Here is a 27672-nt window from a genome sequence, read left to right as displayed (position 1 = left end):
GTTACCAAACCGCCATGCTGGGCGCCCGCCAGAGCCAATAGGAAACGGGAAGAGCAGATTCCCGAAGGCGAAGGGGCGGGCCGCGGACCATGGAGGAGGTCCGTTTCTCCAGCTCTTTGTGGTGGAAGTCGCGGCAGAAAGGTCTCGAGTAGAGCCGGCGGCGGAATAGCAGCGCCTCAGGAGCCAGAGCCATGTTCGGGGGGCTGTCCAGGGTCTTCGAGGATGATCCCTTCTTTCGGTGAGGGTGTGTGTGTGCGTGCGGGAGACTCTCGAAGACTTGACTGGCCGAAGTGGGGGGGGGGGGGAAATAGAGGCAGGAGCCGCGTGAAAAAAAATCGTGTCTCTTTCTCAAAGAGAAATTAGTGAGAGGAACGTGTAAAGGTTGCCCCGTCTCTCATCGATTCATAATAGCGGGAGCTGGAGTGGAGTGGGAGTCAAGTCGTATTCTCCATCTCCTTGAACCCAAGGACAGAGGTCCGCAGTCTTTTGTCTGGATTCGGATTTTTTCCTTCTGCATTAAATCCCCCCCCCCCCCCGGTTATTACTTCCAGAAGGGGTAGCCCGTGTGTGTTAAGTTAGGCACAACGAAATCTGTGGAGACCCTTGCGGTTCTTCAAAGATCAGTTTCATGATTGTGGCATATGCGTTGGTGGGCTGGGGACCAAGGGACCAGATGCGTGAAAGGTTATCACCCACAGTTGACCAGCATTTTGGAAGGAGGGGAAGGGAAGAAAGGACGCCCCCCCCTTGCTTCATCTGCAAACCTAGGATAACCGTGGATGCAGCTGATGGGATGGGTCCATTCGAGAAAGCAAGAATAACTGGCAAGGCTCTTGGTCGGTTTTCTGGTGCTATAGCAGGCTCCTTCACTTTACCAAGGTCCACTGGGACAGAAGTACCCTTCTGAAAACTTCCCAGTCTTGGGAAATTGTGCCATTTTTCTGGCCTCCTGGTGAGGAATAGTTGGGAGTTGGTTCTTGCTGGAGCATGCCCGTATTCACTCACTCACATATTTCTTTGCCCACATACAAACTGTGCCAGGCCAACAGTGCTGTGAACTGGGCCAGTCTCAAGCCCTGCTGAAGTAGAAAGGTTTCCAAGGTGCTGAAAGTAAAACCCGTTCGCAAACATACCTATTCTGCTCCCCCATGATGCATGTTTTGCTTATATATATATACACTTAGGTGATTGTTTTCTGTTAGGAACAGAGGATTTTTAGTTTTTTGAAAGGGAGCAATGAATCAGTTTCTTCAAAACATTGGCTCCGTGGTTGTTTTTAAATACTGAAAATTGTGAATAAATGCTGAAAACTTTGGTATTATTTGATCCAGTTTTCTTGGTCTCTCATAGTACAGCAGACAAGATAAATTCTAAAGAAGTGAGCTGTGTTAATCTGTCTCATTATGTGGGCAAAAGCAAAGGTGAAAAAGAAAAGGGAAAATATTGTAGCACTTTAAGGACCAATGGATTTATTTCTGTGTGAGGTTTCATAGATCAGAATCAGCATTTTCACACATAGCATGGTAAAGGAAAGAATAAAACTGTGTTATAACTTGAAATGATTTCTGTGGCCCCAGCTTCTTCAATTGCCACATATTTTCTGCTTTTTCCTCTTTGATAATTTGTATTAGTTGTGTATTATATCTTGTTTCCCTGAAAATAAGACCTAAGCTGAAAATAAGCCCTAGCATGATTTTTTCAGGATGCTCGTAATGTAAGCCCTACCCTCAAAATAAGCCCCAGTTAAGTGAAACCCCACCCTCCACCATTGTGCAGCAACCAGAAGAAGATGGCATGACTCTGTTTTAATAAATGTAGATTGTTGTACATGAAAAAAATAAACTATCCCCTGAAAATAAGCCTTAATGTGTTTTTGGAGAAAAATTAATATAAGACCCTGTCATTTTTTTCGGGGAAACATGGTACTTGATTAACTTGAATCCTTATTAGAGTGCTGGATTAGATTTTAGGAAACCTGGGTTCAGATCTGTACTAGGCAGTGAATGTTACTGGATGATCTTGAGCCAATCCCACACTCTCAACCTGATTTGCCTGTCAGGGTTGTTGTAATAAAAGTGAGAGGGAGAAGAAATACCTTTCTAGGGTTTCTAAAAAGCATTAAACTTATGCTCTTTCATTTAGTGGGGTTTATTCCCACATAATCTGTATAGGATCAGACTGTTCATGAAATATTTTTGCATCTACTAGAAAGTAGATTTCAGTCATCTGTGTCCACATTAATATTCTTAGGATATACAAGTATTAAGGGTATTTCCCCTAAAGACTAGGGGGAATTGGCTGCTATATCTCACTTATTTTTTAGAAATATTCTTACATTTAAGAGGATATTTCTTACTATAGAACATTACACTCATCCATGGACAACTTTTATTGAAAATACAATAATAATAGTGTTACTTGTATTAAATACTCATAATGAATCCTGAGGAACATTTCTGTTAGCGGAAATCTGTATATGAAACATGACAGGGATAGAGATGTGTAGCAAGCTTATTGCTCACCTGTAACTTGTAAGGCCTGGTTTAACCAGGGGTAGATTTTAAGTTACTTGTTATTCACTACATATAACTGTGGGCAGCACTGTTGTGGCTGTATGTATATTTTAGAAGTTGTTGTAAACCAGGCTTAGGCAGATCTAGTCTCATCTTCTGTTGTGGTGACTAGACAGTTGTAGCACCTCATTTTGATATGAGAATATATCTGCTTATGTGTATAAAGTGCATAGGCTCTATGGACAATCAAGAACCCAGATCTTCCAGAGTTCTTGCTCATATGGGGAGCCTAAACACGAAACCCCTTTTTAAAGATGCAGCATAGTAACCATGAAGAAGGGAACTACAAAGGGGCAGAGCTAGGCACTTCCAAGTATGTTCACAGAACTGGGCTTAACAGGTCTGTTATCTGGTATAATCTCTTCTTAGCAGCTTTACACTTAGATCTGTAACTCCTTACTCAGCAAACGCCCAGTGTGGTATTTCTCCCGCAAGCTAACTTCTGTGATCACTGATCCTTTGAAATCAACCCGAAGCGTCTGCATTATTGTACCATGTGTCAGCAACTGCTCTAGCCTGATGTTTATATAAGAGGTTGTTCTTACAATATCTGCTAAGTTTTTGTATCAGCTTTTATATTAGCTCTGTAGCCAACTTCTACTTAATTGAAATTCATTAGTAGTCCTTCAGAAAAGTGTATGCGTAAGCAGATTGTTCCTTTGTCACTGGATCTTCTTCTGCACCACAAACCTGTCTGTTCACTCATCACAGTAAGATGTAAGCCGCCCCGAGTAGACGTTGTCTAGAGGGGCGGGGTAAAAATCAAATAAATAAATAAATAAATAAATCACAGTAAGAAATCTAAAACTGACTTGCTTCTTTAGAAAAAAATGACAAAATGGATCTCTGTGGCCGGTGCTTGCTTGACCTGTAGATAATACTTAACAACTCTATTCAAATAAACCCCTCCCTCTGACAGAACAGGGAGACAATGACTTCCCCTCCCTATACCTTTCCACTCAACCTCTAGATATCTGTGGGAGGGTTTGGAACTGTTCCAGGGGAGAAGTAGAGAGTTCCATGGAAACAGAAAAATCTGTTCCATTTGCAAATGCTGGATTTCACCCACATCAATGTTGGATCAGGGCCAAAGTGGTTTGAGCCATAAATTATTCTGTATCTGGTTCTTTATAAGTCATCCAATTTCAGTTACAGTTCAGGACATAAGCTTTCCATATGCATAGCAAGCACCCCCTAGAGCACTATGGGAAAAATATATTGTAGGATCTTTGCTTTGGCTTTTGAATTTTTTGGCAGTACTTGAAGCGAAAATACATTGTATGAAGAAAAGACTTTTCATCTTCAAATGAAAACAGTAGACTAGATAGAGTGTCTGTTAATAGAAGTCATGCTTAATTGTACATGCAGGAATGCAACTGTTAATAGATTCAGAATGATTCTCAATGTGGCTACAAATGCAAAAAGATGTGTTGTATTGTGCAGGAATGAACATATATTGCCTGCCTGTTAGAGAAAAAATCCTACTGGTAAGGCTTTTGTAGCATTAAAGTTTAAAAAATTGAACTGTGAATGGAATATGCCCAATTCATATTGTAGAAACAATTATTTTTTAAAATGTTCTTCTTTGGGATTCCCAATGAGAAGGCAAAATGAATGAATCAAAATATACACAATAAACTTAGAAATCATTAGGAAATCTGTAATACTGTAATTCGGTTAAATCCTAATGGGTAACTTCAGGACAAAGCTTAAGAGTGTCTCAAAACTTCTAAGTAATTTATATTCTGTTTCACAGAGCCGTATTTTAGAAGTACATATAGTTATACTAAAGGAGTGAAGCAGAAGGATAATATTACATAATGTGCAATACTGTAACAGGAGCCTCATGATGCAGTGGTTAAACTGCAGCAATGCATTGGAGACTCTGCTCACAACCTGAGTTCAATGCTGGCCCCGGGTTGCGGGCTCAAGGTTGACTCAGTCTTCCATCCTTCTGCAGTCAGTAAATTGTGTACCCAGCTAGAAGGGGGTGTAGCCTGCATAATTAAATTCTAAACTGTGTAGAAAGTGCTTTATGCAGTACAGGGCGGTATGTAAACAGCACACTTCACTGTAACATAATACATTTCCATTAAGCTATTACAAGGCAGTTTCAGTTAGAAAAAACTCTTGACCTCCTGTACAAATGTAAAAAGAAAACGTCTTCTGGTACCTTAAAGACCAACATGTTTTGTGGCAGTTTGACAAAACTCATATTGACTACACTTGGAGATGATAGCAGACCGTGGTTTATTGTGTTGGCAATGAGTCTTGTTTTTTCTTGCCATGAGAAACTAACTTAACTTCTCTCTCTTTTCCTGTGGCATAATAGGGAGGAAGAGTGCAGAAGCATTTGCTTCATTTTTTAAAAAATTAAGTACAACTTATCTGGTTAGTCAAACTCAACAAACTGTGGTTAATCTAAACTGTGCATTGAAAAAACAGCTTTGCTGGGAATGACTTGAAGCAGGATTGTTTTAAACCAGGGGTGGGTAAATGTAGCCCTGGGCCTACATTCCCTCCCCAGTTGTTTTTAGATACAATAGACTCTCCCTTCCCACTAAAAGATGCTTTCCTCCAACAAATAAAGGTAAACTACAGCTTCTGGAAGCTTCCTCAAGTAGTGTTTCATCTTTTAAATAGATACAGAGCTCCTGGCAGTATGATATATGTCATATTTTGTCAGCAGTGGACCACTGCCATTTTTTTACTGGGCAAACAGGCCATATTCTGCATAAAAGTAAATGGGTACAAAATGGACACCCCAAAAATCAGTGGGTGAACACTTCATAATTCTTGGACACACTTTCTCAGGCTTCAGAGTTGCAAATCTTGAACAAAGAAACTTCAGAAAGTTTAGCACTCTGTTTCCTATGTCATTATGATTCCTAATGCAATCATCTGGAGCTTTTTAATCCAGTAAGACCCTAATCACTACCACTGAATGGAATTAATCACCAACCTACTGTCTGTCCAACATCTTAATTCAGGAGCAAAACACATCCTATTGTTATTCTCTGACACAATTTCTCTGCCAGTTTTAAACTTCCTCCAGAGAACAGCTATTCAGTCAAACAAGTCAGAATTCATAAGCTAATAAGAAAGCCTAGTTTCAGTATGAAAGATGATCTGGGCTTATCTTTGAGCAGTAAACCACAATTCTCTGCTTATATGTAATATGCTGTTGATGTTTGGGTTGTTTTTCTGCTTGTACAAAGGGGGAAGCAAAGCAGAACCAATCAGCTATATCCACTACCATGCAACTAGTGTACCATGTGGTTGAATAAACCAAGATTCCAAGTTTAAAAAGCATTGTGAAACTTAACTTGTTGTTACTTGTTATTATTGGTGTGTGCATGTTGGTGAATGTGTAAATTTAAGCTAATATGTAGGGATCATGTGGTAGTCTAACTGAAGTAGCCGCAATGGCTAACAGCTACATAGTTTATGAGTTGTCCAGAGTCAAAATCAAATCATAATTTTTACTTGCATCAGGCTATTCTATTCTAGAATAGATACAGCAGACTGAATCCTTCCAGTGGATAGAACTACTTCACCTTGGGATTAGCTTCTAAAACTGTATATTAACATGAAAGCTTCCTCTGCCTCACAAGGAGAGATCTTCAACTGGCAAGCCAGAAATACTGTCGAGGATAAAATTGGTTTTTATAAATGTCTCCCTGACTGTGCAGCTGTTCCTGGGAAGCTGTAGTAGATCTCAGTCAGTATTTTCTGGCCCTGCCAAGTCACTCCCCCCCCCCTTGCCCCACCCCGCCTGCCAAATCACAGACAGGTGCAAAAGCAATTTCCTTTCTGTGAGAAGCAGTCCTATGCATGTAGTTTACCAAGAAGTGTCTTAGGATACTTTTTCTCATGTGGATTTCTGCTGTGGTTGGTGCACCAGATCAGTAGTTCCAACATAGCATTTATGGGAAATGTTAATAATGCAAATTAATCTCTTTGCCAGGAGCACTCATATAGAGGAGAACAGGCAGGAATGTTGCTGTTTTTCTACTGTGATGTGCATATTCAGGTGCCAACAATAAAATACAGTAATATGCACTGTTCCAGTCTTTTCCAAACTGCATGCTAGAACACATCAGTGCAGTACTATGGGAATTAAACTGCATGCCAGAACATACCAGTGTAAGCTGAGGAAGCTACAAGTATACTGCAAGAAATAGGTTAATATCCTGTAAAGCTCTAAACCCCTGTGTAAACCAGGATAGTTATTGTGGTAGGTTGCCTGTCTTCTAAATACATTATTCCTGTCCCTATTAATATCATTTTCAGGGATCCATTTGCTGCACACAGTGAACATGTACGTCGTTTCTTTTCTGAACCTTTTGGGCGAGAGCTATTTCCTGCTATTAAGCATAGTGGCGAAGGAAATACAGTTCATAGAGGACGTCATGATTCTCAAATTGCTGTGACAGACAATCACAAGGTATGCCTTCTCTGTCTCATCCTGTCTATTCCACTGATAACTCGTGATATGTTGGTGAACTGGTACTATGTCCCATCTTCAACAGCAGTGTTGTAGTGTGGATCTTGAAATAAGCTCCATTGAATTCAGTGGGATTTACATCTGGATAGACACTGTGAAATCGCTGAGAGTTACCTCTGAGGAAAATGTATAGAGTTGCAGTGTAAATTACCATCTTCCTGATACAGAAAGTATTTGAATCTTTCTGTAAGAAACAGGAACTTCATAGCTATACCATAATCAGATTTGAACCTGCAACAGTTAGGGACTTCTCTTAAACATTAATTAGCATATGGGGTATCAGTTCAGATGTAGTAATAAATTTGTATGTCCTTGGATGCAAAATATGATTGTAAAATTTTGGTTTCTGGATTTTGGAAGGCTATATGCATTTAATCAATTGTTTTAACCTTTGATGGATTTTATATTCTGACTAGGGTTAGAACTTAGATACTGGAATTTCTGTTCCAGGATAGTATGTGTATAGACTTGTGCCAGGATGCCTGATCTATACACTGCCTTCATGTAGCTTAGCAGCAGCATAAACTATAACTTACATATCAGAAGGGAAAGTGCCAGGTCTTCTTCGTGGCCTCTGTGAATCACACCCTGGGTGATTTGCGCCTGCACGGAGCCTCATCGGAAGATTCTAGAGCTTCTGTGGTAGCAGTGAACACATTAAAATATGCCCCTCCCCACCCATATAAGTACCTTGGCGCCAAGCGTCCCCTTTCAGTTTCTTTCAGCTGCCGCGTTGAGAGCTTCATAATTCTGCTTCTGTGAATAAAAGAGAAAGAGCTTATTTTTTATTCCTTCCTGTTATCAATCTTTTTCTTTCAAACTATTAGATCAACTCTTTTTCATCAGAGTTTTTTGTTTCCCCTCCTAAACGAGCTAAAAAGTCTAAACCTACAGACACACCATAACTCTCTGAATCAGTTTCAGTTGGATCTCCCTCAGATGATGACAGACTTCCATCTCATCAACCCTGTTCTCGGTCTCCAGAATGGGATGATAGAGTTGACCAACTAACGTCCTCTCCTCCCAGTCTGCAACCTTCCATTCCTTCCACCAATCATTCGTTTATTCCATCACCCGAGGATTCCCATCCTGAATGGCTTGACATTGTTCCATATTCAATGCCATCGGATCGCCTACCGATCCCTAACCAGGACCGGCAACATCAACAATCTCAACAGCTTATTTCATTGCATGTAGTTCAAACCCACGCTCAGCACATGCATCGGGTTGCCATTTGCCCCAGCCAGTGCTCTGCTTGACAAACTGCAGCAACTAGTCAACCAGGTGTTTTACCCGGTTCAGTAATACCATCTAATAGTCGGCCTACCTCTCGACAACCATTGGTGTTGAAGCAGCCACATCACCGAGAGCTGACTATACCTCAGCCTGCTCCCCACTTGGTATCGAAAAAACCTCGGACGGTTGAGCAGATTTCATCCACACGTGAGGCTTTTGCAGCCCCAGCCTCCCGATACTTTCCTACTACAATAGACAGAAATCACTCTCCACTCTCGGCATCGCCAGCATCAATTTATTCTACTGCTATGCCATCACATCAGCAACCTCTGTTTTGACATCACAGATACACAGGCTCTGATATCAACGATACTTGATATTCATCCTGGTTCATGGACACTCACTCCATTCCGTTACATCAACACAATTTCCGTCCTCCCGTAAATCCAAGTCATCAACCCCAGCACTGTTACGACACTGAGCTTGACACCGAGGTCTGTCCCTACCAATGAAGGTCCATCAACGCTCAACCACCATCTTTCAATGTTGATGATCCTTGACATCAACAGATGTCCATTGATATGCCACCTCCATCTTTTCCAACTCATAACCAGCAATACTACAAGACTCAGCCTCTCGACACTGAAGTCGATCAACAGTTCATCAATTCCAGATGTGACCTTGGTGGCTCTGACCATGGATATCAGCCACAGACTCCATCAGCGTTACTTACATCTCCAGAGTCGGACATTGTCAATAGCGACCCGCTGTCACTGGCAGAGGATTTCCAGACTTATGCCCAACTTATGATTCACATGGCTAAATCCCTTGATCTGCAAGTCCATCGACAGAATCAGCCGATCATCTATATGATCCAATCTCTAAAAATACAACCACTCTGGTGCACATATCGATGTTACCATCTCTCCTTAGTACGAGGGGGTGCTGATAAGTATTGAGCCTTCCCCAGAAAAAAATGAGCTAGGAAGCTGTAACTGTTGTTGTTTAGTCGTATAGTCGTGTCCGACTCTTCGTGACCCCATGGACCAGAGCACGCCAGGCCCTCCTGTCTTCTACTGCCTCCCGGAGTTGTGTCAGGTTCATGTTGGTTGCTTCGCAGACACTGTCCAGCCATCTCATCCTCGGTCGTCCCCTTCTCCTCTTGCCATCACACCTTCCTAACATCAAGGTTTTTTCCAAGGACTCTTTTCTTCTCATGAGATGGCCAAAGTACTGGAGCCTCAGCTTCAGGATCTGTCCTTCAAGTGAGCATTCAGGGTTGATTTCCTTTAGAACTGATAGGTTTGTTCTCCTTGCAGTCCAGGGGATTCTCAAGAGCCTCCTCCAACACCACAATTCAAAGGCATCAATTCTTCGGCGGTCTGCTTTCTTTATGGTCCAGCACTTGCGACATCTGTCCTGCAGCTTCTTAAGTCCCTGCAAATAAAATTCTTCTGACTGCTGGTGTAACCACTCATTTGCAGCATTAGTTGCCTCCAGAACACTCCCAAAACATTGTCCCTTTAGGTGTTTTTTGAGTTTGGGGAACAGATAATAGTCAGAAGGAGCCAGGTTGGGAGAAGAGGGTGGATGTGGCATCACTTGAAAGCCTAAGGACGTCAGTTTTGCCATTATTTTACCTGCATTGTGTGATGAGGCGTTGTCATGCAACAGGATGACACCTTTGGAGAGCTTTCCTCAACGTTTTTCCTTAATATTTTGCATTGATGGTTGACCCCTGTTGGAGGTAGTCCACCAGCAGAACTCCCTTCTTATCCCAAAAAACTGTTGCCATTTGCTTCTGCACTGACCTGTGCACTCGGAACTTCTTTGACCTGGGGGAACCACTATGCCTCGATTCCTTAGACTGTTCCTTTGTCTCAGGATCATAACAGTAGATCCATGTCTCATCACCAGTTACCAGTTTGTCCAGGAAATCTGACTCATTTCTTGCAAAATGTTCCAAAACAGCCACCAATGACTCCACACATTTCCTCTTTTGTTTGGTTGTCAAAAGTTTGGGGATCTACTTTGCTGCCAGCTTTCTCATTTCCAAGTTGTTGTGGATAATGGCACCAACTCTCTCACGTGATATTCTCAGATATATAGCAATACTTTTGGCTGATATTCGGCAGTCCTCCATGATCATGTCATGGATGTTTTTCACATTTGCAGGCACAGTGACAGAAACAGGCCTTCCACTGGATTTCTCACTTTCAACACCGAAATGGCCACTTTTAAAATTGACAAGCCAACGTTTAACTGTTGCATATGAAGGGCCACCGTTACCCATAGTTTGTGGCATTTCATCATGGATCTGCTTTACACCTTTCCCTTGGAGAAACAGGAACTTGATTATGGTCCTGTCCTCTTCCACATTGAACTTTTCTGGAGGTGTCGCCATGTTCACTTTGGACTGGAAAATGAAAGTTAAGTTAAAATCATAGGTAGTTGATTTTTGCACCATTGAATGTAGACAAATTGGCCAATACACCCTGCAGTTTATAGCTTCCTAGCTCAATTTTTTCTGGGTAAGACTCAATACTTATCAGCACCCACTTGTACCGTGCAGAGGTCCTGGACAAAACCATCTTCTTCCCATGCCATGTCTAAGCAGATTGATAACCTCTATAGACTCAATGACCCAGGAGCCATTTTCCTCCAAAAACAGCCAGCTCCAAATTCTATATAATTGTAGTTCTTTGAGTGGACCTCTGTGATTCACACATCCTGCCCGTCCTCCCCTCTGTCACGCCATTGTTTACTTACTATTAAGCAGCGGTTGACACAAGTAAAAGGGGACGCTTGGCACAAAGGTACTTATATGGGTGGGGAGGGGCATATTCTAATGTGTTCATTGCTACCCCAGAAGCTCTAGAATCTTCCGATGAGGCTCCGCGCAGGCGCAAATCACCCAGGGTGTGAATCACAGAGGTCCACTCAAAGAATTACAATTACGGGTGGGTAACCTGTTGATTATTTTCAACCTTGTGCTTGTCCTTAGAAGCTACTTTGAAACAAAACGCAATGGGGGCTTTCTTCAGATTCATGTTATTTTTGAACAACAAAGGGATTTGGGTCAGAAAAGAAGAGCTATGGTGGATCGGACCAACAACTTGTCTAGTCATTTAGCAGCCATCCCGTTGTTTATCGCGACCCCACTAGCAGGACATCAGTGTACCTGTACTCTTTTTCTCAGGTTCACCAGTTCCTCATACACAGAGGCATATTATGTCTGATAAAGGAAGCAACATGTAAATATTTACATTTAGTCAGATGTGAAAAAAAATTAATGTCCATTTGTTCTAATTAGAAGCCCAAGGACATGAACCTGCTAAGAGAATAAATTTTGTACAGTATGTTATAGTAATTTGTTTTGGCACGTCTTCAGCTACCTTTCTTTAACTTAGAAACCTTGTTCAGGTGTTCAAAAAGGGTTGATTTGGAAGTATGAGGGGAGAGAATTTAGTTCTCTCCCAACCTGTTGCCGTCTCTATGGCCAAACAAACTGTCTGAACACTGTTCTTCACATGGCATTTCTCTTTACGGTTAAAGAAATGTCCAGTCCTGGAAGATCAGCATTCCCAGTTGCTTGAGGAGGCTCCATGTATATCAAACGCTTCTTCAGATTGTCCTTTTTCACATGAAGGGTTCATCCTTTTTCACATGAAGGGTTCATCACCGGCAGGTGATGAATTCTTCGTGCTCATGCTGCCAAACCAACCCTCTTTGACCCCTGGATAGAGCTTTAATTTTAACTGTTTAGCTCAGAAACTACTGATTTTTATTCAAGGCAGGTAATTCCTTGATCCTGGCACTCTTTATGCATGTGCTTCTCTGGCATATTTTACATCACCATTAGAGATGGGTGCAAACCCCCAGTTCGTTTAGCAGCTGAACAGTGGTCTGGCACTGTTTACTCGCCAAACAGCTGATCTGCAGTTTGATGCTCTGATTTGTCCAGCAGGCGCCCACTCAGAGACAGGACTCCACCCTGCCTCCTCTGGGCACTGCCTCTGAGTGGGCACCCGCCAGAGGGGTTGTGATGCTGAACCATGAACCAGCTGTTCAGCTAGTAAACAAACTGTGGTTCATGCCATCTGTAATCACTATAAAACAAAGGAAGCTATTTATAGGATATGCATGACTCATCGAAGAATGGGGGTTTTAATATTTTGACCATACAGTTTTATATTTAATAACATCAAAAATTTGAGGCTACCCTGAATTCATTGAACTAGGAAGGTCCCAAAATATATTAGAGCTGTTCTGAATACTTCTGAGCACACCTGTGTAATTCTCCATTTATGCAAGATGGTGCATTTCATCGCTGGTTCTCAGTTCTGTTGGTGGAAAAAGAGAGGCTGTCTATGCTATATTAATTATATCTGGTTAACCCTTCCCATTCATGGAAAAGGTTCCGTTAGCTGAATAATGAAAGTACAATTACCCGTCTCTTCTGCACCATCAGAATTTGCTGTGGACTCTCCCAGAGCTGGTTTTAGGGGAGGCTCATGGTGAAGTAGAGGAATGGAAATTTTATAGGCAACTAGAGGTCCACTTTTATGACACATTTTCTGTATCTAGAAATAGGAATTCTCATCAGTCACTGAAACTAAATGTAGCTGTACCATTTTTTTTCACAAGCCTTTTTTTTGGCAGATAATTATTAGAGACAGAAAAGGATATTTGAAAATAGAATGATGCAAAATGATTCATATGCTTTCAAAAGTCTTGTTAATCCCTAATATTACATGATTAAATTTAATAATGGCCAAGAGTTATTTTGAAAGTATTCTGTGATGATAACTTGAAACTGTTTATAATTCTAATATATATCCTCTTCAGCCTTAATGGAATGTCCCTGTGGAGATCTTAATTAATTTAAGAGCATGATTTTAATGATATGTGAATAGATGTTTTAATATGAGTGAATCTGTGCATCTCAACATTTTGTGTACTATATAGAAAAGTACATTTTGTAGTCTATGTTATGACATGTTGGTAGGGTTGAAAGTGGGTGCCTGTTCAAACTATTCATGAAAAAATTATAAGCATAAACATATATAGAGGCTGTAGTTTAAATCCAGCAAGTCATACTTTATGAGGTGCTGAAAAAATCTGTAATGTCTAAATGTATCTTACCAAGAAATATACCAATGCAGTGAAAGGGTGACTGGCAGGTAGAATTACCCAGCTAGAGGGCTATGCATTGAAAAAGCAGGGTTGGTATAATGAGCACTGGCTCTACACCTAATCATATTATTAGTTCTTGGATTTACACAGTCTGTGTATTGCAGTACTCGTTTTACAAGGAAAATATGCTGTGCAGCAGTTTTTAAACTGCCAGGCTCTTCATGAGTAATGTTTATACTGATTTTTCCCTGCTCTGAAACAAAGAATGGTTGTGTTACCTCTAAGGATTGCCATGTCCCTTCCTGTCATCTGGTTTATTATATTTCTTGTTTTTAAATAAAATTTAACTCTATTAAATATAGGATAAACTTATTTTTTTTTCATGTGCAGTGGCAAAAAAACTAATTTGGTTTTTTCATAAATAATATTTAAAAATTCATTTCATTTAAGAAGTAAATATTAACACACTGCAGTAACGTACCAATTAAAAATGTTCTAGACAGTTGTAGAGTATTCTTGCTATGAAGTTTGTAGTCCAGGTATTTTTGAAAAATTGAACAGTCCACTTAAAAATTAGCTAACTCTTCTTCAAAGAAAATAAAAAAGAGAAAACATCCCTGCAAACAATTTGGGACACAGCTAAAGCATACTTCAGAGGATTGGCCATATCATATATAGCCAAAAGGAATAAAAGAAAAAACCAACAACTTACAAAATTGAAAGAAGGACTTAAAAAACTGGAGCTAGAGCTAAAAAAGAACCGCAGAAGAAAACTCTTAAAAATCAGATGGAGATAGTGAAACATAAATTAAACTTAATAGAATCAGAAGAATTAGGTCAACAAGTTAAAAGAGCTAAACAAAATTTCTTGGAGAACGCCAACAAACCTGGAAGATGGCTATCCTATAGACTGGGGGGGAAAAAAGAAAAATTAGCTACTAAAAGGTTGATATGTAGCAGCAAGACATAGGTGAGTAAATCTTTCATTTTGATTAAAAGCAATGAAAACTCTTCAAGCATAGGACAGAAAGTATTGTGCACTCCAGGCTGTTGCAGCAAAATTGCTGCTGGAAGGTAAAAATGAGATTCCCACTCCCTTCCTTAGGAAGAAAATATAAATTAGGATGACAAAGAAATGGAGCAAGGAGTTGAAATAGGAAGAAGTGAATGAGTAATGGGATAAACATAGGAGCAGCCTGCAAATAGGAACAGACAGTTTTTTATGCGCTCTGGACTTGCAGTTGCACTGTAGAAAGTATTGTGTGTTTCCTGAGTATGTACAAAATGAAGGTTTTATTAAAATGTGTTTCTGTGAAGTTGTTTAATATAACATATTCTCTCCGTACATGATTTTGGAAACTCATATATATCTGCACACACACACACAGAATCCCCAGTAATTTTTCCATACAGAGATATGCCGAGTTGGCTGAGTTCTAAAAGTAACATTAGGTAGTATTTATAGCATCATCTATTTATATGTGTATACTAGTTTATAATTTCTTCACTGTGAATGTATAAGTCAAACTATTTTGTATATAGTGATAGATTTACTCAGAACTTCTTTACAATGATCTTTGAAACTGCTGACACGGGAGAGATGGCTTGGCTTATCATCAGAATTCTATGAATATTTTAGAGAATATGTATGTATTTCACTGCTAACTCCACATAATCTTTTACTTTTCCATGAAATGATTGCTTGGGTACTGACTAGCTGCATTGCTTATTTTAATGTTTGTGACCTACAATTTATTCCAACCTTTGCAGATTTAGTTACCAACATTTATATATTGAACAGAAACAGATTTGTTGGTTTTAATCAACATCTCTGCACCTCATCTTGTTAATCTGGAGTCCTAATACACAGAATTGAAACTTGGGGAGAGCAGAAAGTGTGTAAAATACAGAACTCTGAAAGAGGGTGCAGAACTCTCATCTTTGGTAAACTAAAACATTTTTTACTCAAAAACAATGCAGACTATGCTAACTAAAAATCCCCATTGCAGGGCTAGTCGAGGTGTGATATCCACAGCCATGTTTGTTCTTATATCTGGTTGCTGATGTGTCAAGAAAATGGGATGAGCACCTAAAGAGCAAGGATGAAAGATGCTGGCTACTTCCCTACCTGTTTGTGCACTGTCTGTTGCCCAAGACACTGTTCAGATACCCAGTTCAGTATTACATTGGAAGGAGTGCAGCCAGTGATTCATGTGGAAGTGGAATGTTTTTCTTCTCTTATCCCTCTTCAAATTAAAATTAACCTTACATGCTGTTTTTTGTTTCTTCTGATCATATATCAAACATCAAATCTGATTTGCCCTTCAATGTTTCTGCTATGCTGTACTCTGTGTTGGACTTCCATAGGGTTGGGTATTTTTTATTTTTTCTCTCTCCTAAATTTTGTCTGTAAAATATGTATCCTTTGCTTACAGTATCACTACCTCAATTCATGTAAACTGATCTTTTCTTTCAGGCAATGAGCCGTTCCCTTATGCCTTTTGGCCATTTTGGTGGCATGGTTAGTATACTAAAGAAATGCAAAACTCTTAACTTTTGGTGACTGGGGAATGCCTTCTCAATTTTTAATCTTTAGATCATGTTACAAGTGCAGTAATTTTGCTTGAACGGATGCTTCTCTTCCAGGCAGCGAGTTTTCCGCTTGTGCCTTTTGGCAGTTTTGGTGGCACGGTCAGTATGCATACTAAAGAAACTGAGATTGCTAATGTTTCATGTTGTGGGCATGTTGCCATTGCAAGGGCCTGTGCAGTCTAGTATATTCTTGTCACATTTCATTTCCATTTTTGTCCCACCCACCCCCTCTGGGAACATTTAAACAAGACATTTATCCTGTTTACGTGCTTCCTCCTCGGCCTTGTTGGAAGTGTAGGTACGGGTTCATAATTTATTTGTACACACTGTATATGTTGCTAATACAGAAGCAGGCAGATGTCAGGCATTCTGTTCTGTCTTTGACTAGTACTGAAGTCACATTCAAAATGGCAACTATGGCAGGTGAAAGTCTGGCAAGATTTAAGGAGCAGTATGCTTCTGAGCACACGTTCGGCCCAGGAATTTGTGATTGTTACCAGAAACAAATTATCTCATGAGGAAAGTGGTCTTCTCCTTGAGCAAGCTAATTTAAGGGGGAGGGGGCCTAAAGCACCTAGAAATGAGAAACCCTTACCGGGCTGTTGCAGATCTTCCAAAGACTGACCAGGACATCTTAATCTATTTTCTAACCACACCTTCATTAGTAAATGCTTAATTTGCAGTTGAATTGAAAGAACATCTCTCTTACACACGGACCAGTAGTAAGGTGCCTTATTGGACAAAGGACAGATCATAAAGTTGCTGAATTCTTAGAGAGCTATTGTAATGTAGTGATTAGAAATATACTGGGTAACTTCAGGATAGTCGGTCTTTCAACATTACCTGCCTCACAGGGTGGTCGAACTATATAGGCGGCCTCCTTGAGCTAGAATATAAGTGTAAAAAATCAGGGGCTGGTGTGTTTCCAGTGAAAAAGAGGACGTGCAGGATGATAGTCAGACATTGGTACAACACAAAACATTCATCCAGTAGCATAAAAGAACATGCCTTTTCAGAGAGATGATGATGCCACATAAAATGCAGGAAACGAGATTAATGGGAAAAATGCAACCTCCTCCATGCAAACAAGCAACAGTAGATTTCATGAGAAACTGCAATCTGGATGCCCCTCACATGCATTTATGCCGTAATATTAAGGAATTCATAGGAGCTCATATTTCTCTTTCAGGCCATGAGTTTCCCCCATATTCCTTTTGGCTGTTTTGGCGGCATGGTTAGTATACTAAATAGATAGACGTTGCTAATTTTTGGCGATGGGCATCTTTCGCTTTCACTAAAACCAAGCTTTGTGCTTTATAAAATACTTACAAGGTTAAAAAAAATTAAAATTATATTTTCAGTGACTATTGAGCTTACTGTGTGGAGACTGAAATCAATGTTATTATTTAAGGACATATTCCCCCCTTCTTACAATGTAATACCTGCAGCTATTCTCTTTGTCCTTTTGTTCTACAGTATTTCCCTTTGTATCATTCATCCATATCCTGTTGATATTTTCTGCCAAGTGAGAAATCTGTGTTGATTATTAGGTGTAATCTGTTACCTCTACAGTTATTCTAGTAAACAAAGTACAGTAGTAGTTTAGTCTATATTTGAAAATAGTGTGTTACAGAAGATAGAACTACAATGAACATATAGCTAGATAAATTTTAAGTCTACTGATGATATATGCAACCTTTGACTTAGAATATTTGTCTGCCAAATGGAGTTGGTACCTAGTTTAAAAAACTGCACATGGGTAAGGTCTTCTAAGACACTTTTCATATGACTCCTATCAAAGAAAAAATGTATAATTTTTACACACTTGTTGCTTGTGCTTATTCTCTGGAACTACTTGCATCCAAAGCATTCAGACTATCATATTTATTGCAGGAAAACCATATTTTTAATTCCTTTCTTTATTTGCAATCCACCTTCCCTCTTTAATTCTAAGTACCTTATGCCTCCTCCCTTCTCACTACCATGTCTGCTGCTATTATAAGTGGTGTGTGAGTTTGGCTGTTTTGAGGTAGTTACTGTGATGCTTTTAAAGATGAGCCAAGGTCTTAATCCATATGCATGCACTGCTCTATAGTGCTGTCCTGCAAGTCTTATTTTAGGAGCCTTCCCTGTAGCTTTAAAAGAGCGCTGAATTCCTGCAATGCTGCCTCTCCACTCACACTCCCTGTCTCCACTCCTGTAACAATGCGAACAGGGCTCAGTCTAAAACACAGTTAGTTTAGTTCTCTGAATGCTGTCCCCAAACAAATATTAAATCTATCTTCAATGATAAAATGCAACTGGCCCAAAGTGGCTGATGTCAGTAGCACTATTTCCTCTCCCACGTGTATAATAGATATTATAGGTTCCCCTTGACATTTAGTCCAGTCGTGTCCGACTCTAGGGCACGGTGCTCATCCCCGTTTCCAAGCCATAGAGCCAGCGTTTGCCCAAAGACAGTTTCTGTGGTCACGTGCCCAGCGCGACTAGACACGGAATGCCGTTACCTTCCCACCATGGTGGTACCTATTTATCTACTTGTATTTGCATGCTTTCAAACTGCTAGGTTGGCAAGAGGTGGGACAAGCGACGGGAGCTCACTCCGTCACGTAGATTCGATCTTACGACTGCTGGTCTTCTGACCTTACAGCACAGAGGCTTCTGCGGTTTAACCTGCAGCACTATCATGTCCCTACAATAGCTATTATACTGTGCCATTTAATTGGCACAAGGAAACACGCCAGCTAAACACAGTTGGGATATGCTTTGTAATTAAGCTGTCTCTGCAAGCTGTTCTGCTTACATCTTTGAGCTTTAGTTCTTGAAGTGTTATTGCAGGCATCCTGCTAAAGTTGAAAACTAGTGCCAGTTTTTGTCAATGCTTTTTCAAGGATTGGCAACTATAGTTCTGAACTCTGCTTAATTCTTACAGAAATTATTCTCTGAACTGTTTCTATGCTCTGTCTTTTGGGGTTGTGTATATTCCACAAGGCTTTGGGTTCATCACTTGTGGAATGGAGTGAATGTAGTATAGCAATAATGTTAATTTATGTCTGAATTGCCTAATCTTCATTATTCCAGGGGATATTATAGAAATGTTGGATGTTACTGTCTGGAAAAGGCTTGAGAAATCTGAGAAGGTTGTGATGGACCTTCCAGAAATGACAAATTGGACGCTAGGCTTCTTGGCCCTTTGCTGTTTTCTTATGGGTTCTATTGCACAGGGCGAGCCTTTTTGTTAGAATACCTTTGCAAATCTTGGTATTAGCCACTTGACTTGGATATTTTTTTTAAAAAAAACTGTACATAGGTGAGGTCTCCTAAGAGCCTTTTCATATGAACCCTGATCGCTTGACATCATTTGGTTCTCTTCTTCAGGCAACAAAATACCTTGGACCAGCCCTGTTCTTGACTTCTTGTTTCTTGGTCACCTCTTCACAACTTTTCTTTTTGATGCCCTTGTGATTTTTCCCTTTTCCCCAGGAATTTAACATTTGAAACTGTATTTTGCAGAGCAAATATATGTATGATTGCCCAATTCTGCATAAAATTCAATGATTTGGCCTTTTGGCACAGAGTTCATATAGTCACAGTTATATTTTTCATTAATCATGTCATGAGTCCACTGGGTTTCCTCTAAAGCAGGGGTCCCCAATCTTTTTCATCCCGGAGACTGGGTGGGGAAGGCGGGGCACCCCCTGCACTTGTGCACATGCTTGAACAATGGCGCTTGTGCAGGCACACACGCACTTGTGTGTATGTGCAAATGATGGCACAGTGCTTGTGCGGGCATGCGCGTGCTTGTGCGCATACACAAATCAGCTGTGCGGGGGTTATTGCATGTGGGGGTGGGGGCGGGAGGTCTGTCTCTGTGGCCCAGTCCAGCTCAGGTCGCAGACCAGCACCCGGCTGCAGACTGGGGTTTGGGGACCTCTGCTCTAAAGGCCTTTGCATGCTTCTGTCTGCTTTGTGTGCCTTGTGGTGGTAGGCTATCAGCTGGAATGCTTGTTATAAACAGTATCTATGTAAACAGAAGCCTTAGTTACGGAGAAGTCATAATAGACATCAGAGCTAAATCAACAGTCTGTCATATAAGCTTGCTTCTTTATTATTATTATTATTATTATTATTATTATTATTATTATTATTATTATTATTATTATTATTATTATTATTATTATTATTATTATTATTATTATTATTATTATTATTTATTTTTTTATTTTTATTTTTATTTTTATTTTTATTTATTTATTTATTTATTTATTTATTTATTTATTTATTTATTTATTTATTTATTTAAAATATCTTTACCTTACCTTTCTCCTGCTTGTTGTGCTGTCTCATCAGATCATGTTTTATTTACGGCTAGTGAAAGTTTGTTCCTACATTATAGGTAATCACAGAAGGTAATCTGAATTTAGAAACTTTAATCAACCCATATGTTGATAACCTCATCCTAGCCATTCAAGTGGTCTATACCAGAGGGTGCACATTTTTCAGCATTTTAACTAAAACCTGAATATATGCTGTTAAAATAAAGAAGTTAATTAATTGTGTACCCCTTCATTCAGTAATAAGGTGACATTAAAGAAAATGTATTTACTTTTTAATTCCTTGCATCATTCTCAAATTAAGAAAAGTAGATTTTCTGCTTTTCCCATATGAAGTTATAAATTTGGCTTTTATCAGTATATCATTACTTTGGTTACATTTGTGATGGTAACATGTAGCTGTGCAGGAGGATTGAAACTGGACAAATGCACATGAAATGAATCCCGCCTTAGCCATCTTATTTAGTCTTCTGCTGTGCTCTGCAAAACTATAAACATCTTCCTTTGTACATGAGTGGATGGTGAAAAAGCACTGAGCTGAATAGTGCTGTTAATGTCTAATTATTTCTTACCCTCTCTTCCAGCAGGCCATGGATCCTTTCTCTGCAATGGACAGAATGATGTCAAATATGAGGAACAGTATGATGGAATTACAAAGAAATTTTGTAAGTTAGTATTTTTGTGTTAGTGCAATCTAAGCACTGGGCCAATAATTTTGATTGAAGTAATGAGAGAAGGCAAAGTAAATGACTTAAAGAAGCTAAGTGTATCCACAGTTCAGTGTAGAAACATATTCACAATGCATCATGATCATGTATGTTTTCCAGCTTGAATATGGTATGGAGCTGATTGCTTATTTAAAAAAAATATTGTAATTACATTGCTCATGTAAGGGATTTTTAAGAGAAGGAATGGGAAAACTGCGGCCCTCTGGATGTTGCTGGACTCCTATCATCATTGGCTATGCTTGCTAGGGCTAGTGGGAGTTGACAATCTTAATTATATTTGAAGGACCAAATGTTCTCCCCTACTGTACCACTTCAAAAGAAAAATTGGTAGTGTTTTTGTAGACGGGTGGCGCTGTGGGCTAAACCACAGAAGCCTGTGCTGCAGGGTCGGAAGACCAGCAGTCGTAAGATCGAATCCACGCAACGGAATGAGCTCCCGTCCCTTGTCCCAGCTCCCGTGAACCTAGCGGTTCGAAAGCATGCAAATGCAAGTAGATCAATAGGAACCACCTCGGTGGGAAGGTAACAGCATTCCGTGTCTAAGTCGCACTGGCCATGTGACCATGGAAGATTGTCTTTGGACAAAACACTGGCTCTATGGCTTGGAAACGGAGATGAGCACCGGCCCCTAGAGTCGAACACGACTGGACAAAAATTGTCAAGGGGAACCTTTACCTTTACCTTGTAGACTTTTAGATGAAATCATTTCCACAAATGGAAAGAGTTAATTGCATAGTGTCTTCCTTATTTCTCCACTCACAGCCCACTTGCACTGAATTGTGTCAAAAGAATTCACATCAGTTCTTATCTTAGAAATGAAGAGAAACTCTCATGTTACTGTCTGAATGCTAGTGCATGTCTGTGTTTGGTCATTGTTTGCTACAGAATGGTGAATTTACTTTCACAGAGCTCACCTTTGTAGAGGTTGCTGAGTTATGTTTTTACTGACAGCTGATAAAGAGACAGCTAGCTGTCTTTTCTTCTGCTATTGCAGGCAGTAAATTCTATCTTGAACACTGTTTAACAAGTGAGTGGCCATCTTTCATTGCGTAAGAGAAGCCACAGATGTATTAAATCCTGGTTTTTATTATATGCGGCACTCCCATTTTTTCATTTGTTTCAATTAAATTCTTATGTTTCTCTTTAGGATAAAATGGCACTTGATCCAAATGCACATGCATTCAGTTCTTCTTCAGTGATGACCTACACCAAGAGGGGTGATGAACCACCAAAGGTTTTCCAGGCTTCTGCTCAGACACGTGTAGCTCCAGGAGGAGTAAGTTACCTTTGAGGGTTCATTCCCCACCCCTTGATATAAGTAAATTGAATACTGGAAGATACAATTAATATGCCCAGATTTCATAAATCCTTTGGCTGATACTTGGAAATAATTTATAGTGTAGAAAATCAGTATACGTCATGTCCCAGTTTACAATCTTGGTTTGCAGGTACAGTATTTGTACTTGGATATGGTTAGGAAGTAAAAGCAAAGTAACAGGAAATGCAGGAAGTAACAAAGGAAAGAGCACAAAAGAAACAGTGAGCATGCAAGCTCAGGGACTGTCCCATAGTGCTAGGTCAGTGATGGTGAACCTATGGCACACGTGCCACAGCTGGCTCACAGAGCCCTCTCTGTGGGCACACGAGCCATAAGTCACCATAAAGAAATACTTACCTGTCCTCCAATCTTGATTTTGACACTCCCCTCTGCTGGTGCCGCGGTTCAGCAGAGGGATGCAATGGCGACCATTACCGGTCTAGCCCAATGGGGGATTGGAGAACCAGTAAGTATTTCATTGTTAATACCGCCCATAGGGGGAAAAATAAGCATTCAACCCTTGCAGTGCAGGAGCAGTTGTTTTTTTTCTAAACTAAAACTTCAGCATTCTGGTTTTAATTGCAGTATTGGCACTTTGAAATAAGTTGATTTTGTGTTGCAGTTTGGGCACTCAAGCTTAAAAAGGTTCACCATCACTGTACTAGGTCATCATTTCATTTTTTGTGTATCGGCCCAGTGCTTTTCAGGGTATTCATTAAAGGAAAAATACATGTGGAGTACTTAAGCACATAAATTGCTTAACTAGAATGCTACAAACAACTTGAATGATCTCTTCATACCAGCTGTTAAACATAAGAACTTGACTTTTAAGCACTTACATAACGATTGTTGCCCTTTCATTGGCTCCCTCACAGCAATTGCATCTAACTTTGCTAATAAATTTGAATTTGAACTTGGACACTGAAGTCTGGTACATTAAAAAGTTATGTACCAGCAGGATAAGACTGTTGGAAACAACGCACAGGAAATTGTTTTAAAGCTAAGGCTAGTACTTAGTTATCAGAAAGTTTCTAATAATATACATATGAGAATGGTGATAAGCAATAGACACATTTTTCAAGTTGGCTAGCATGACATACTAATCGTTGGTGTTCTTTTCATGTAGCAAATACCAACACATGCTTATCTCTTTAGCCCCATTCAGAAGCTATATTTAGATAGGGCTTTGATGGTGTATAAAATCGTTCTAACAGTAATATTGAGACTATGAGCTGTGGGAAATTGATCTTATGTCTGGATTGTAGATAAGCATGTTGTGGTCAGTGTCCTAAGAAGTGACCATTTGTTCAAGGGAAAGAATTAGTATACAACTTCTTTGTGAAAAAGAAAATTACTTCTTGAATGGGAAAGCTACTTTTCTCACTAAAGTCAGAATTGGTGCAGCAGAAATGGCAGGTGCATGCACAAGTTTGTTTGGAAAAGAAAATCCAAACAAATAACCAGAAATAGTTGTTGTGGGTTTTTCGGGTTCTTTGGCTGTGTTCTGAAGGTTGTTCTTCCTGCAAAAGATCAACGAACTCTACCCAGCCACAAGGACTAGGGATCATTGCACAAAAAAGACCAGCTAACAACACCCATCAATCACAATGACAGATAATCTCTCCCCCCCTTATCACAACAAAAACACGCTGATCAACCTATCTCGTGAAAAAAGACAAAAGCTGTTGCCACAGCTATACTCATCTATCCAACAAACAGCAACAGAGCATGGACAGAGTTCCTACTCCAGTCCTCTGAAGATGCCGGCCACAGAGACTGGCGAAACGTCAGGAAGAACAACCTTCAGAGCATGGCCAAAGAACCCGAAAAACCCGCAACAACCATCAGATCCCAGCTGTGAAAGCCTTCGAGAATACAAATAACCAGAAAGAGGTTTTTTTTTCTTAATGGTAGCCTTTTTCATATATCCTTCCACAGATCAAAGAAACAAGAAAAGCACTTAAAGATTCTGAAAGTGGACTGGAAAAAATGGCTGTTGGTCATCACATTCAGGATCGGGCTCATGTCATTGAAAAATCAAAGAACAACAGAACTGGTAATGAAGAACTGAATCAGGAATTTGTCAATTTGGATGAAGGTAAGAATGTTTGTGGCTGATACCCAAGTCTTTATTTTCTAATACTATGTGATGTCACAACAGACATTTGTGTCTTTCCACATGCAAATACAGCTAGATTGACACACACAAATCCTCATTTTTTCACTGGCAAACAAAGATCTCCATTCAAGCTTTTGGCCCATAATAAGGCTGCAGAGAGACTTTTAATGGGCAATTGTGACAGAATACTCACCAAGTTTACTCGGTAACAACAGAAATAAGCTGATTGGCTGCAAGAATGCAGGAGGAGAGCCAATCAAGAAGAGCCTGGAATATATGAAAAGGGAGAGGAGAAGAAGAAGGTGGAGAGAGAGATTAATTGTATCGTGAGAAGGGAAGTCATATTTAAGAGTGAGCTATAATTAGAAAGAAACACTTTGTATCAGGGAGACCAAGGATGAATGTTTGAAAGCTAACATGTAACACAAAGTAACCTGAACTCTTGTTTAATTTCACTAGTTGCTATGTTTTAATAAAGATCATATTTTTATGTTTCAAACTTTAAACCAACCGCTTTGTCTCCTATGTTTTGGGCTTAAGGCAAGCCTATTGGAGTAAGGGCAGTTTAAATGATTCACCAGGTAGAGGTGGTCACAGCAATGTCACACTTTTCTTTTTTTAAACTCTGTTTCATGTTTGTTTATTTTTCCTCCTGCGGTTTTCCCCTCCAAAGTATTTTAAGTTTAAAGATCTTTTAACATTATGATACATTATAACAGTTTTTAATATTTTAATGTATCTTATCATTTCCTTCTGCCATTTTATAAGCCACCTTGAGTCTGTGAACTGGAAGAAAAGCAGGATGTAAATAAAATTAAAAATATAAATAGACTCATTACAGAAAATTCTGTATTATTTATTATTGAAATACAGCAATTTGCATCAAGTAAGGGCATTTACAGTGAAATTTCACTTCTTGTACAGCTGAAGCTCATGCATTTGATGAAGAATGGCAGAAGGAGGTTCTTAAATTCAAGCCCTCTGGACGAAGATATAACATAGAGGCCCCAAGACAAAGGAATATCTCTCAAGTTGGCAAGGAAGATGGAACAAGGAGGTACAGATAATTAGTATCCATAATATATTGTTTTCTAACATTTTTCCAAGGAGAAGTACCTGGTCAGCATCCCCAAATATGTGTAGTGTGCTTGAAGACAGTGATACGTAATTATGTTGCTTTTTGGGAAATAAGTTGTAATTCTTCGTTGCATCATACATGCAAATAAGCAGGCAAGCCAAATGCTTATGTTACAATTGGATTTGAGGGTCTAGCTTTAGCTCTCATCTGTTGTTTATCCAATGTTAGTTTAAAATGCACATGAGAAGGGCCCACAGAAGAGAGGGCTTATGAGCAAACCAAATTGCCCTGCTTACCCCAACATCAATCAGATGGGCATAGATGGAGCTGGGAAAGAAAAGTATTGGGCAACACATGACCCCTTCCTCCATCTCTTCAAACAAACACAGTGAGGGAAAATGCACTGTAGATAGAAACTGGCATACAGCCTCTTTATCTTTGTGCATACTACAACATCCTTGAGCTCCAACTGCTTTTAATATATTTGTGTATTAGTCACTGCAACACTTGTTTGTTCCTTAACAGATTAACAAGAGTTTTCCTTCTAAACAATATAGCCAACTAATATTGTGCAGGATGTTTTGCATAAAAAAACCTTAAAGCTTCAGATATTCCCTCTAAATACCTTTTCTAAATACTTTTTCCAGGGAGAAGACCTACCCAAAAACAGCCATAGAGGGCCCTAGGAGACCTAAATCTTCTGTGGAAAAGCTCAGCGTCAAGGGATCACATGTTCCTCTCAAAGCCAGCAAAAAATAAATGGCTCTGGTGCTTTCAGATTAATCTGGCTGTTAGGGAGGGAGGGAGGAGACAGTAATTCTGGGTTAATAAACAAGACCAAGCTCTCTGTTCTTAGAAGTAGGGATTCTGTTCTTTGACTACTGAATGTTTATGATGGCTCAACTCTTCAGTAACACATGGTTTTGACCACTAAAGGAAGCAAACATTGATACTGAAAAGCACTTTATGAAAGTTTGTATTTTTAAAGTATAAGATAGTTAAAGCACACAATTTTCATTAACACCAACTGCTCTAGCAAGTATGAAGATAAAAGTGTAATTGCAACCATGTACAGCGTTTCAAAGAAGTACAGTAAATATAATACTGTTTGTAACTCAGGCGATACTGGTGTGGTTTTGATGAAGAGCCAATCAGATAAAGTAAAGCATTGCAAGGAATGTCTGCACCTTTCCTACTGCTTTCCATCTCTCTTGAAAATGCTTTCTGCTAGCTCGCTGCTAATTATTTTAGAGGTTTTCCACTGGTTTACTTACTCTCTTTTAATGAAAATGGAATAGAGAACCAGGGGTCTGAGATTGTTATAATTGAGAGGCATTTTGTCTTTTAAAGCTTGAAAATGTAAAATCAACTGGGGAAGGTTGAAATATTTACTTACATAGTAAAGATGCAGATTTTCTTGCTTCAGGATGCATCACACTTATAAGAGATAAGATTTAATGAAGCATTTGTAAAGCAAGATTATATTTAGCCTATACTTCTGCCAACTGTAAGTGCATCAGATTAAGTGAATAGGTGGATTCTGAAAATTACTTCAAGGTTTCTGAGATCAAATGTCCTTTTATAGCAGATGTGGGTACAGTGTGGGGCTATAGATGGTGGCGGAGTGCAGTTGTTCCTAACACTGTTCACTGTAGCTATTCTGGCTAGTGGTGATGCAAGTTGCAGTCCTACATCTAGAAAGTTAGACTTCAGACATCACTGATGCATCGGAATAGGCTTGGGAAATTATGAACATTTGATAGTTATGTTAGGATGTATAAATGAATATCTGGCATACAAAAAATAAAAAAACTGTACAGTTATTTTCTTCAGATACTAGAAGGTTTTAATTCATGTGCTCTTCTGTGCAGGGCAGAAATATATATGTTTGCATATTATTGTTAATGCTAAATAAACCTAGGTTAATATCTATTTGAGCTGACAGTGTTACAAAAACCAACATTCTCATACTTAATGGAGAGTTCATAAATATCACTTGTCATTTTTTGCTAATAAACAGCTATTTAACAGAGTGTTGCACCTGTCTCATC

General features: G+C 39.5%; 1 protein-coding gene across 13 annotated transcripts; it reads left to right on the top strand.

Moving 5' to 3' along the window:
• On the top strand, positions 1-27651 carry MLF1 (myeloid leukemia factor 1). Of its 13 annotated transcripts, none has more exons than XM_020791800.3 (10): positions 1-238; positions 6867-7020; positions 15929-15973; positions 16099-16143; positions 17234-17278; positions 20966-21043; positions 22254-22382; positions 24363-24522; positions 25468-25600; positions 26269-27651. In XM_020791800.3, the coding sequence occupies exons 1-10, from the start codon at positions 192-194 to the stop codon at positions 26378-26380; spliced, it is 948 nt and encodes a 315-aa protein (XP_020647459.3). In that variant the 5' UTR covers positions 1-191; the 3' UTR covers positions 26381-27651. The 13 variants fall into 13 exon arrangements, with proteins under 13 accessions (XP_020647459.3, XP_020647458.3, XP_020647464.3 ...); XM_020791799.3 differs by having other exon boundaries at positions 20963-21043; XM_020791805.3 differs by lacking the exon at positions 16099-16143.
• Positions 27652-27672: the final 21 nt, after the last annotated feature.

Source organism: Pogona vitticeps, chromosome 3 (genome assembly GCF_051106095.1).
Source record: "Pogona vitticeps strain Pit_001003342236 chromosome 3, PviZW2.1, whole genome shotgun sequence".
NCBI lineage: Eukaryota > Metazoa > Chordata > Lepidosauria > Squamata > Agamidae > Pogona > Pogona vitticeps.
Note: the sequence above shows the minus strand (reverse complement) of the source record. Positions and strands in the feature narration are given on the sequence as shown.